The sequence below is a fragment of the Drosophila navojoa genome, chromosome 4 (genome assembly GCF_054131105.1).
Source record: "Drosophila navojoa isolate 15081-1374.11 chromosome 4, UAZ_NAV_1.0, whole genome shotgun sequence".
Classification (NCBI taxonomy): domain Eukaryota; kingdom Metazoa; phylum Arthropoda; class Insecta; order Diptera; family Drosophilidae; genus Drosophila; species Drosophila navojoa.
Genome location: NC_142892.1, coordinates 7942497 through 7955943, shown reverse-complemented (window position 1 = coordinate 7955943; position 13447 = coordinate 7942497). Strand labels below are relative to the sequence as shown.

The window sequence follows — 13447 nt, the reverse complement described above, 5'->3', positions numbered from 1 at the left end:
GAGCGTATAAAATACATTTATATATACTGTTATATACATATATGTATGTATATATTTAAAAGCAGTTTATTCAGTTGACGCATTCATATGCAGCTACTGGCTTTGCGCTGGCTTATCAAACGCCATCGAATCGGGCTGCATCGATTGGCGATCTGTGTGCCAAGTTGGAATGCCGCCAAATCAAAGGCGCCAGACGCAAAGCAAACAATGCCTGACAATTAATTAGGCTTTGGCACGGGCACGGACAGCAGCAAGCAGCCAGTGGACAGTGGACAGAGCCGGTCCAAAATCGATGCCAACTCATTTGGCTAATTGTCTTGAGATTCGAGTGGCCAGATAAACGACGGAAATTTGCTCTGGTTGAGGCTGTTGAACGGCTTGGACATGCGCTCAAAGCAACTGCCGCTAGCAGCGACAATTATCAGACGCCTATCGAGAGGTGGGCGGGCCAGCTCAAGGCGCCTGCTCAGGTGACGGCGCTAAGCGTTGCGCATAACATATATTAAATATCTATTATTAAGACTTTGGCAAGGGCAATTAAAAGCCAATCGGACGACAGCTGACAGACAGACGGCTAATTGGCTATCGCAGAAATAAACGGAACATTGTAAACGATATAAAATAATTATTTATCGTTGGCATTTTCATTTTTGTTCTTGCAGTGCTTTATTGCTGACAGTACTCTGTGATCGTAGGCCTTCATATTCTCCTCCTGAGACAATGCCCATTGTTCGAGCCACAACAAAGGAGTGCAAAAGTTGCGTGGGCAGTTGCAGGACCGCAGAGGGGTGCAAAGGGGCAGGGGAGGCAATGCCAAGTGCAGCAGCATAAACAACCAAAAGTTGTCGATTCATGTGCAAATGTTCAGTTATTTACAATATGAGTAAGATTCCTCTCACAACAAGCAACTGTACATACAAACATACATACATACATACATAAATACATACATACATAAATACATACATACATACATATGTATTTCATTACGATGCGCCCATGTATAATGCTCTCAGACAGGCCAAGGAACGGAATGGAACGCAATGGAATGGAATGGAATACGCATACGCATTCGTTTTTTGTATGAAGGTCAAATCATGACGGAATCCCAGACCGCAATATATTCAAAAACATACATACAGTCTAGTCATATACTATATCCATAACTACATGTGTTGCTCATGCCCTGACCCAAGTGCCGTTATTAATATAATACTTTGTTGTGGCTAGTAAAATATATTTTTATGCTGTTTTTACCCATATACCTAATACTATATATACTATATATTATAATAGTTTAATGACTCAATTGGAAGTTTTGTTGTTAGGCCAGCTAAGAGTCTTATCTAATCAGCTACTCCTTATCTATGGCAAATATAAAATCTCAACTCGAGCTCTCAAGTAATCGTGGGAAAGAGAAATTGTTATGGGCCCAATATGCAGATTATACTTGACCTACGGGCGTGGTGCCTAATCAGAGTTCCTCTACGCCCCCTAACGAATAACTCACGCTTCATCTTTTTGCATAATACCGAGACTAAAGCTCCACAATTATGCGCATAATATATTTGTGTATATTTACGTAAACAATGTCAGGGCACTTCATTCCGTGGCGCTGGAGCGGCTGAGCGCTCATTTATCGAACCTGTTCTTCTGCCATGCACTTGGGCTCATATCTCACTATATTTTACAGAGGCACTTTTAACGCTGAGCCGGCAGTTTATTGGCACCGCCTCGTGCTACCAGCATGCGGATCGACTATGGATGGAGCTAACATTGCGCATATTGATTGCATTAGCAGAGGGCAGGCATCGAGAGGGGGTTCGTCTGTGGCTTTCGATTCGCAGACTGGCGTTGGTCAAAGCCCAGCAACAAGTTGTCCAATTTGCTTAGCCACTGCCCGGCCACGCGCATGTTCCTCATTTAAATATTTCGCAAGCGCGACTCCCGGCCGCAGTTCACTCAGAAGAGTGACCCAATTTGTTAGCTTGTTTAGTTCTAGGCGTGCGCCGTGTCTATTACAACATCTTGCTGTTGCTGTTGCTGTCGTCACTTTCGGCTGAGTCAGCGGCCCCTCAGCGAGGCGTGACAGCATTTAGCCAAGTGTCATCGAAGGCAAATTGCATCTGAGCAGAACTCAGCAGCAATTTGAATGTAACTTGTAATTGTATATTTTCACTTTCAATGAACGCGAATTGCTCACTTCACAGAATCTCTGTGGCTGACTCAGAAACATGCCTATCTCTAAATATTAATCTAACAGGCAGCAACAACTCTCTGTCTCTCTCTCTCTCTCTCTCTTTCTCTCCTCCCTGCTTGATTAATATTTTAAATAATTATAGGCTTCAACAGCGCTCGACTGGCGGGCGAGCACGTCGGCCCGTCGCGCTCTTGCTGTGAGCCGTAACACGCTCTGGTGGAATTGGCGCACAGTTTGCTTCCGTTTCAATGGCGGTTCTATACCGTAGTCGCCCCCCGGCGCATCCAACTAATTTGGGCGCTGCTGTTGTCTTTGTTGCATCTCAGCATACAGATGTTCCATGTGTGTCTTACATCAAAGTACGTTTGTTTTACAAATGCTGCTGGCTGCCAGCGAATTGGGCAAAACATCAGCGACAACAACGGCCACAGCAGCAGCAGAGACTTCAACAATGGCCCAAATTGTAATGCATGTCACAGAGACACAAATGTGTGCAGGAGTCACAATTGTTGTAAAAGTTGGCCCGTTTCCCTGTGAGCCCGGCTCCTGCACAAGAGTCAGCGAAAAAAGCATTTTTAATTAAAATAAGCAAACTGAATGCGGGCTGCAGTGAATATAACAAAATATAGCCGCAGGACAAGTTGCTTAGCAGGTGTGCACACACATACAGGTAGCTTAAATTACCCGAAAAAATAATAAAATAAAATAAAATAAATAAACAAAAAAACCATAAATTCACAAAAATATATATACATATATATACGACTTTAATATTTTAACCTTTTTTAGAACAAGGTTCAAGCCACAAAAATATTTCACAAAAGTTGAAATATCTTACAACAGAGTATTGGACTTACTTTATAGGGTACTCTAATATTCTTGCTCAATATGTAACACATATGTATGTATGCATGTATGTATAAGTGTAATATAATAATATATGCAGCGTAGACAGATTCAACTTCTATCTCAGGAATCTGCCGCTTTGCTGTTTTTCAATATATTTGGCTGAAGCTCAGCTGCTGTCAGCTTTTTCTATGCTGCTAATTTATCATATACACATACATACATATAGACAGCGAATAAATACATATGCATAGAGACTTTGCAAATTTTCAATATGCCTGCAAGGGTATTTGAGTTTCGACAGAGCGTTGATTTTTGTTTTTAATTACAGAACGTTAAACAAGATAATTTTGTGAGCTGTGCATAGACTAATTATCGTTTTGACCATAACGCAAGACAGACACATAAACTAATGTATATGTGCGTGTGAACAACTAAGCTAAATCGATAAGTCTAAGAGTGACACTTAAACTTAAAGTTAAACTGAAAAATAACAAGTCGAACTCTATTGATTGAGTGCGTTTAGTACCTGCTGCTGCTGCTGCTGCTGCTGCTGCTGCTGCTGGAGGTAGCACCTAGCTTAGACTTCAACGAAACACAGTTACATACATACATAGATGTAGCCAAGTCTAATGGCAAGAGGCGAAACTCTAACTGCAAGCAATTGGCACATTAAAAGCAGAAAAACAACTAAACACAGATATTCATATGCAAACAAGATGTATGTATGTATGTATGTATGTATGTAGTTGTGTATAGGGTAAATCGTTTTAGATTTCGTAAAATCACAGTTACGAGCATCCGTCGCACTCGCATCCGATACACTAGTTCCCCAATACCCTCTAAGTGGACAGCCATGACAAGAGGTATATGCCGTTCAGCAGGAAATTAAAGAGATCTATTTATTACAAAAGAGATTGGCACACTTGTCAGGCAATCGGACTCAATGAATAATGAGCAGACACGATGATGGGCCAGTTGGTTATTGATTTGACTTACATACATATATGTATGTAGAGGGTATCATAGAGAGCTGTGTTTCGTTTAGCCGCATTCGTATGTAAATATGTGCTTTAAAATAAGCCGCGTATATATGCATAATTTGTTTTCAACTCGTTGTCGCTCACAATATTTTGTTTGTCTTTGTCTCTTTGCTGATGGTGCCCTTCCCTATCAATCCACACACACACACACACACACACACACAGTTGGCATGAATGAATGAATGAATGGACTGATAGGAGCGTGCGAAATCAGCTAAAGATGCTGCAGCTGCCTTTCATATTCATATACTTAAATGTATACATATACATATGTATATATGGGAAAAGAAAATAAAATCTGCGCACAGCATTTGGTAGGTAAATATCAATTATCGCAGACAATGTCGAAGACAATAGACGAATATAAATAGGTGACTATCAAAATGGATCGTAAAGCGATTTTGTGATTCGACTTCAAGTGCTTTACGCTACTTGCGTAATACATTTATGAGCTCAATTACGTGATCAAAAATTCCTTACCAAGGCAAAAGAATCGACTGATCTATTATTGACTTACCTCAGCGTCTATATATATATATATGTATATATTGGATGTGTGGTTGTGTGGATGTGTGGATAGCTCGTGGAATCTATTATTGAGTCTAATGCTGCATAGTTTTGGGCAGCAGCAGCGGCTTCCGATCTCTGAATGCGGATGTGCCAATGTCTGTGTGTGTGTTGACTCGAACTTGATTATCGCATTTAACGAATATTTGTTTAGCTTTGCATTAGTTATTCGCTTTAGTTCACTTCACATGGCAGACGCTGCTGCGAATTGACAAGATTATTAAATGATAAAATCATTTGCCGGCCTTCAAATATGTATTTCACACAAGCGAATGCGACACTTGACACACACACACATACAAGCTCTTGCACAGATTGCGATCGTTGAGGCAGTTGACGGAAATGACATTGCAAGTTGGTTTATTGAAATCAAATATATAATTTATGCATTTTGTTGCAGAACTAAAACAAAAGAAGAGATGCAACAATTGAAGAGAATATTGACGACAATATATTGAGACAAAGAGCAGCGCGACAAGAAAACAGACAATGTGAAAGAGCGCAAACTAACGGACAACAACAATCAGCAAAAGCCGGCAAGAAATCACACAAACACACACACACTCACACACTGTGAGTAATTCAAGTGAAAATGTATACGTAATATTATGCTAAATTTTGCATTTTTCGTTTTGTTTTGTTTTCTTCTTTATTATTTTGAAATTTTGTATTTTTCGTGTTAACAACGCGCACAGGCCACCAAAATATATTGTAAGGAACGCACGCGTAAAAGCCGTTGGCACCCAATGCTCGCGTTCAGTGTGTGCCCGCCTACGACGAAGCGACCGGCTGAACTTCACAACACAGACTGACTGAGGCAGCGCAGGCGAAGCAGGCCGAGGCCCAGCATGTAGCAGCGAAGCGACGCTGACGCGACGCCGATGCCGACGCTGACGCCAACGACGACGTTGCGCCGCGTATACGCTTTGTATACGTTGATAAACTTACAACATAAATATATGCAAATATTTGTAATCATTTCATTAATAGAAATATAAATATACATGTGTGTATGTGTGTGATTAGAGAAGCTCGAGTTTGGCAGACTTAATAGAGTCATGGCGATTCCTAAGCACTAACTCCGCTGGCTTGAAGGTAGATCCCATTTCTACCTTCAGGGATCTGCCTCAACTACTTAACAACTCGTGCACAGTTGGGTCGCTCCCACAGGTGCCTCGCATGTGGCCTTAAATATTTATACAAAACGGGCTACCAATAAAGCTGAGCATAATTTTTGAGGCACAACAACTACATATTACTATCTGATTATATATATATATGTGTGTGTGTGTGTGCGTGTGCTCATGTAGAACATCACTGGCGCACCTGTGCTTCATTTGAAATTCTATAAATAATTTGAAAAGCAGTTGATACAAATGGCAAAAACAAAGCAGCTACGGGTGGGGGGAAGGGACCTCAGGGTAGGCCCTTACATAGACGCTGGCGTTAAAAGGCAAAAATGCCGGAAAATAGAAAACACATTCATACAAGTTGTTGACGCCAGCCGGCACAATAAGCGCCGATGAAAGCAGAGGCGAGTGAGAGCGACAGCGATAGAGAGAGAGAGAGAGTGTGTGTGTTTGAGTTAGCGTAAGCCGGCAAAAGGCGCTTGCTCGATGTCGGCGTCGACGTCGGTATTGGCGCCAGCAGCGACGACTGCATCACACGTGCCGTATGCGTAACATTGCCGGCCACTGTGTGTGTGTGTATGTGTGCGTGTGTGTGTATGTTTGGGAATGTTGCATGCGTTATCAACACATTACGTATACGTACAGCAGAAAAACTTTATTTTTAAGAGCGCCTCTTTTATCGCGGCCCCGCGTTGTTATACCCTGCAACTAGTTGGAGGGTATGAGGAGGGTATATTGACTACATATACAATGTTGTCTTTAAATAACACTGAGTGTGAGCTATCCTGGTAGGCAGCAACAGGTAAACGTAGATGCGCGAGTCTTGCTGCACAGCATCTGAAAGTCGAGCAGCTGAATGGAGTATTTCGGCCTGTTGTTCGCTTGCTTGTTGCAGTGGCTGCTGCGCCCGTTGTCATCTTTGAGCCGGTGTCTGTGTCGGCGACTGGTTTGTTTGCCGGCTGTCAATCGTTTAAACAAGCATGTGTGTCCTGGACTGCGGACATACTGAACAAGTTGCAGGGAGTTCTACACCTACTCTCCCCCTCTCTCTCTCTCTCTCTCTCTCTCACACACATACTCTCTGTGTTGTCTGTTGGGGCTGCCGCATGCCGCTTGGGTATTCATCTGTTTGTCTGGTAGCTGTGTTATTGCATGCTCTTGTTGGTTGCGCCGTGTTGTTGGCTGTCTCATTGCACTTTCGACTGGTTGCTGTTATCGGGGATGTCGTCGGGCTTAAACAGTTTTCAGTGCCAGCCATGTAATCTGTTTAATAGTCATTCGAATTGGTCGCGCATTGGTTATTCTGCATTTTTCACACGCGCTGCTTAATTATGCATGCGCGCTTGCCTCCTTCTGACAACAATTTTTGGCCTTTATCAGCAAAGTGCAAAAAGCGCACCTGTTGCTCGACTGCAATTGCATAAATATACAAACAAAAGACAAAGAAAATCAAATGAGATCAAACAAATGCCAGCTGAACACTTTAAGCAACTCTGTTTAGGCCGTGGCCTGTGCTCGAGCATAAAAAAAAATAATAATAAACAAAACAAAACAAAACAACAACAAACGCAAAGCCGTCCGCAAAATAAGCTAAAACTTGTTCCATCGCTTGGTGCTAAATTCAAACATTTTCTGCCTGATTTGCATAAAGACGAGTTGAGCAAACAATAACAAATAGAATAAATATTGCATTGCTGCCCGTGATTTTGCCTATTCAATTAGCGGCTAAGCCAAGCACAATTGCGATTGCGTTAATAGCTCAATTCAATGAAATAAACAATTTCATAATGCAACGTGTCAATATTTTCTGATTATTTTTGAACGCTTTCATCTTCATTAGGCATTGAAATTAAACCTGATCGGGTAATCAAATGCAAACCGATTTCTTTAATGATCTAGTTTTATTGTGTGGTCGAAACTGCTTTTTAAGTAGCCGAATAAAACTTAAACAGCTCCAATAAAAATTCCAACACAAACCGAAAAATATGTTTCAGATCTTTAGTGATTCTTATCTTAAATGGTGCATGTTTAATATGTTACTTTTTTTTAGCGTGGCAGCATACAGAAATTCAACTGAGCGCCATCTCGTGTCTTACATTCAAATACTGAGAACACATTATGATAATAACTTCCCATTTGGTTAGTTCTTAAACCAAGCGAATTCATAGAGCAACCCTATTGGAAAGACAGTTCGTTAAAAAGCGACACCTTGTGAGATTTTAGGAACACAGCTATTCTCAGTATTTTTAGTTGCGAGTCACACTAGATGGCAGTATTACTGTCACCTTTGGCGCCATCTATGGAACCTTTTTAATATAAATGTTAGCGGAAGTCAATGTGCCTCAAAGTTAGTGTTAAATTTAACTCCAATGCGAATATCTTTTATACCAAAATGTTGTTTTTTATTAACAATTTCTATACAAAAGTCTTATATGTACGAAATGCATTGTTTCGCCTAACTAAAATAACAAATTGTGTTATAAAAACTGAAATGTGAAGTATGAAAGAAAACGTTTGGGCTATTGTGTTTCAACGAAAAACAGTTAAATACAAATTGAGCTTATAACAAATCGGGTGTATAAGCAGCCGATGAATATATGAGTGTATGGTAATCAACTATCTGGCGCCCACAGTTTGAAGGTGCGATCGAACGATGTCGTCGCTATATACTGCGAATTGGGGGAGACATCAACGGAAATCACCTTATTGTCGTGCCCCTGCAGTGTCTTCAGCGGCTGCCATGTTTTGTTAGACCAGATCTTTGTGGTCGAATCGTAGGAGCAGGTAACCAAGAAGCTGCCGCCATCCTGCTGGTACTTAACATCCGAAATGAGATTTGTGTGCGCTGGTATGGTGTAGACGGGCTGACGACGACGTAAGTCCCAGATTTTACAGGTGTTGTCCTGCGAACCGGTGGCTATATGAAAGCCATTGGGCGAAAAGTCTACGCCGAATATAGCCCCCAAGTGACCCTCAAGGAACATGATACAACGGCCCGTACGCAGATCCCAGACACGGCCGAAGGCATCCAAGCCGCCGGTCACCAGAACACTACCATCGGACTGGTAGCTGAGGCAATGCACCGGCTTTGCGTGTCCCTCCTGATGTAGGACCTCCGTCTTTTGTTCCAGATCCCACAAACGCCAAGACGAATCGTAGCAGGCTGTCGCAAGAAAGCGTCCTGACGGGTGGAATGCTACCTTGGACACGCGATGTGGCATATGGCCCGTTATGTCGGCAATGGATTCCTCATTGCCAAAACCCCACAATTTGACTGCGCCATCGTGGCCGCCCGAAGCCATGGCCACAACATTTTCTTCATCCAGCTTTACTCCAGGCCTGAGCGCTACGCCACCCACATAGCTGGCGTGGCCCCGCATCGTTTGCTTCAGCTCGCAGTTGGGTACACTCCAGAGCTTACAAAGACCCGACCACGAGGCAGTCATCAGTAGCGAAGAGTCCTCACTGAAGGCTGCACTACTTACGGGCCGCGTGTCTCCCACCTGTGAGCAGAGCGGTGCCAATGACTGTAGCTTCTTTTGCATTTCCACCATTCGACCGGCTCGCGTTGCGCTGGGCACTTCTAATGCCTGCCTAGCGCGCTCTAGACGATCGCGAGCACGTGGCAGGGAATAGTCCGCGAGCCAAAGGCGTGCCACACGCAGTGTTTCCGGTCCCTCGTGATACCATGTGGCTTCCTGCTCTCGTTGTTGCAGCTTACGCTCCTCCTCCTCGGTCTGCTTCTGCTTGATAGCGTTTTCACCCAAACTGGCGAGCAGTTCCTTAAGTCGTCGACGTCGTTCCGCTGGACCCTCACCGAAATAGCAAATTGGCTCGTTTAATTGTCGTAAATTGTTCTTGATCTCGGCATCGTCTGTGGACACATTTATTTGTCGTGCTCGCTTTTTTCGCTCGAACTCCTCTAGCAATGCCACCTTGTCGCGCTCCATCTCGGTCTCCAAATCGAAGTAATCATCGTCAATTTTGTTGGCCAACGACGCTGCAGTGGGCGGTGGCATGCCGACTTTTGTGGCATTGGACTTTTTGCTAGTCTCCTCATAGTCCTCGTCAGAATCAATGTCTTCCAGCTGGGCGGCAGTTGTTGTTGCAGCCGGCGTTGTGCCGGTAACAGAAGACGCCGCGCCAGCTTGCCGCTTGCGTTCTGTTTCTTCCAGCGAGCCATAATGCAGAGTACGCTGTCGCTTTATGTACTGGATATCATCGTCATCTGACATTATCTTTTAATCCAAAATAATTAATTTTTAAAACAAAAATTACGCCAACGAAATAAACAACAAAAAGCCACTGCAAACGTTTATCGCATCGATATATCGAAATAGAAAATGTATGTTTTACAGGGATGATATACAAATAACGATGGCTGTTGGGATGCAGTCATGGACTACATTCATTCTGTTATGTTAATTTCATTTCATATTTTCTTAACACAACATCAAAATAACTTACGAATTACTCAAAAATACGTTTTAATGAAAAATATATAAATAATTGATTAGCATCTAACATTTCACAAAAATTTTGGCTGATATTTTCAAAACTGTAGAAAATAACAGTTGGCGGAATGTTATTGTTAACATGGCGTAAGCAGTGACAAGGTGGCAGAAAATTGTGAACTAAGTTCAGAAGTGACTTATTTTTCCGTTCAGTATTGTGAACCGTTCAATCGAACTTTTCTGAACTCCGAACAACTCTGCTTATTATTTTTCACTAGTAAAAGTAAAGTTGAAAAAAGGCAATTGAAACTATAAAAACCGGCCTGCACAATGAGCGCGCCGAGCAATAAAATGTCGGCAACAGACCAGATGCGTGCAATGCTGGACCAACTGATGGGCACCACGCGAAACGGAGACGATGGACGCGGCCTTAAATTCTCAGATGCACGCGTCTGCAAGTCATTTCTGTTGGATTGCTGCCCCCACGACATTCTGGCATCCACCCGCATGGATCTCGGTGAGTGTCCCAAAGTGCATGATCTGGCTTTTCGTGCAGATTACGAAAGTGCGTCAAAGACCCGTGACTACTACTATGACATCGAGGCCATGGAGCATTTGCAAGCGTTCATAGCGGACTGCGATCGACGCACAGACTCAGCCAAACAACGGTTAAAGGAAACTCAGGAGGAGCTGACAGCAGAGGTGGCCGAGAAAGCCAACGCGGTTCATAGCCTGGCGGAAGAAATTGGAAAAAAACTGGCCAAGGCCGAGGCACTGGGAGAAGCTGGCGAAGTAGAAGACAGCATGGAACTAATGAAGGAAATTGACGAGCTGCGCGCCAAAAAGATCAAGGCAGAGCATGAATATAGAACTTCAATGCCAGCGTCCACATACCAACAACAGAAGCTCCGCGTATGTGAGGTGTGCTCCGCTTACCTGGGCATACACGACAATGATATCCGTCTGGCGGACCACTTTGGTGGTAAGTTGCATCTAGGCTTTCTTACAATACGCGAGAAACTTATCGAGCTGGAGAAGACGGCGGCACCACGAAAGGCAGAACTGAAGCGCTCGGGTAAGATACCAGATCGAGAAGAGGACGGCCGAGGCAGAAATCGGTACTTTGTAGGTGGGCGCGAGCTGGACCGTCGCTCGCGCGTTCATCGCTCTCGTTCAAGAGAGCGTCAGCGACAGCGTGATGCAGAGAAACAAGGCAATGATAGATCGAACGATAGAAACGACGAGAGAGCCAGTGCCCGAGAAGCTGAGAGTGAGCGGTCAGCGCAGCGAGGACGTGATGGTGACAACCGTGGATCTGGTCGCGGAGGGGCAAGTGGTGGCCCTGACAACAATGCTCGCGATCATCGCGATAGAGATCAGCGTGATCGAAGGGACCGAGACCGTAACACGCGAAATGATCGAGGACGCTATGGAGGAAATGGTGGAGGAGGAGGAGGAGGGGGTGGAGGTGGTGGAGACCGTCGCAATGAAAGGCGTCGATCACGCTCGAGAGAACGTTCACCACGAGATCGCCGAAACTACAACAACAACAACAACAATTTCGGCAATAGGCGCCGATCCTTCTCCCGCGAGCGCTATCGCCGCTAGAAATGTCGACATGTCAAAGTTAACATGATGATCCAGTGGAAGCCAGTTCCACACGGCAGTGTCCAGCGCACGTACGTAGCATTAATAACCACCATAAAAGTAAACAACAAAAACAGAAAAAAAAAAAAAAAAAAAAACTAGAGCAGGAGAAACTAACTAATTGCATTATTATTTAATTAATAAATGACTTAAATATACACTTAGATTGCAAGTCAGATATTTTTGTAAAATATTATTAATCCTTATCTTTGACTCTCATCAGTGTTAACTAACAGAAAAGCGAAACAAAAAGTGTGAGCTGCAACTATATAAATTGTTAAGTAAACAACTATAATTAAATAGTTTGACAGCCCGACCAGAGTTGAGTTTGAGTAAATGTACGGTACGTAGAACCAAAGTCCCGAGTAACCACACTAAAATGTACAATTCTATATATATATATAATCTATGTGCCCAGCAACGAATTCCAAACAAACCAAACAAAAGACAAAAAAAAAAAAAAAAAAAAACATTCAACATAAAATCCAAAACAGAGCTCTATCATAATTTCTATAAGCACAGTCCCGGACTGTGGGTGTGCCCGCCCCCGAGTGGTGTGTATGTGTGTACCGCCTACGAGTATTGTCGCCCCTTTTAGGGTAAGCCTCACTCTATCAACAAACTATAAACTGTAACCTTTTAGCGTTTTTCTACTTAAAGTAACCTTGCAGCTCAAAAGCCGTAAAGCTGGGTACGTATCGAGTGCATATTGACAAAACACAAACGTCTGTCCTAGCCTTTTTTGAAAAGCTACGGATCTCGCTAATTGCAGATTTGAGTATTTGATAGACATATACAAGATATATGTACATACATATGGTTCGGTTCGTTGCTTTGGGTACGTATTCGTCGTCTATCTATTCATTGGGAGTGGTTGTTTGTTTGGTATGTATACAAGCGTTTTGTTATGAAATCGTTAGAACATGAATTAGCAACAAATATTGGTACGTATGCCCAAGCTTAAAGGATTGTGTTGATTCCGTAGGGTTCGATGAGGACTTCTTAACGTACGTATTTTTCCCAAAATCAACAAATCAAACTCTGTAATGCAATCTCCCGTAGCGGTTTATACATATATATATGTAGTTACGAAACCACCCAAGCGCATATTTAACTTAATCTCTTTCTCATACTAAAGTAGTTATACCTAAATTACACAGAAATATGATTGATGCGGGCTAACCCAACTACTGGCTTAGTAAGTGAGTATTCGGGCAACATCTTATGATTAAATTATACATATAAACAAAAAAATTATTTGTAATTATTATAGCGTTCAATAGTAATCGATTTTTGTTGATTTTTTAGTATGGGAATGAAGATTAGGAATAAATATAAAGATACATCAATTTTGTGGGATACTTTTACATGTACGTGGGTAAGATCTATGCAAATTAAGTTTTACATTGAATTTGAACATTAGAATCTTAAGATTAATTACAATATTGGGCATAACCAGTTTGTACAAAAATTCACAAATTGTAATTTATAATAAAGCCAAATAAAATTTGTTTTGGGTTATATTATATATTTATCCTGATTTTTTGATTGTGGAATATA

General features: G+C 42.5%; 2 protein-coding genes across 2 annotated transcripts; one reads left to right on the top strand and one right to left on the bottom strand.

Annotated features, from left to right (window-relative positions):
• Positions 1–8164: 8164 nt before the first annotated feature.
• Positions 8165–10173, bottom strand: LOC108652475 (U4-U6 small nuclear riboprotein factor 60K). The gene has a single exon (XM_018102666.3). It carries the CDS (start codon positions 10019–10021, stop codon positions 8399–8401), a length of 1623 nt encoding a protein of 540 aa, XP_017958155.1. The 5' UTR covers positions 10022–10173; the 3' UTR covers positions 8165–8398.
• A 259-nt stretch (positions 10174–10432) lies between these two features.
• On the top strand, positions 10433–13412 carry LOC149091370 (putative RNA-binding protein Alsin2). The gene has a single exon (XM_089260202.1). It carries the CDS (start codon positions 10571–10573, stop codon positions 11846–11848), a length of 1278 nt encoding a protein of 425 aa, XP_089116328.1. The 5' UTR covers positions 10433–10570; the 3' UTR covers positions 11849–13412.
• Positions 13413–13447: the final 35 nt, after the last annotated feature.

Excerpts from the sequence above, each read along its gene's own strand:
- LOC108652475 (XM_018102666.3), bottom strand. The coding sequence starts at position 10,021 with ATGTCAGATGACGATGATATCCAGTACATAAAGCGACAGCGTACTCTG.
- LOC149091370 (XM_089260202.1), top strand. The coding sequence starts at position 10,571 with ATGAGCGCGCCGAGCAATAAAATGTCGGCAACAGACCAGATGCGTGCA.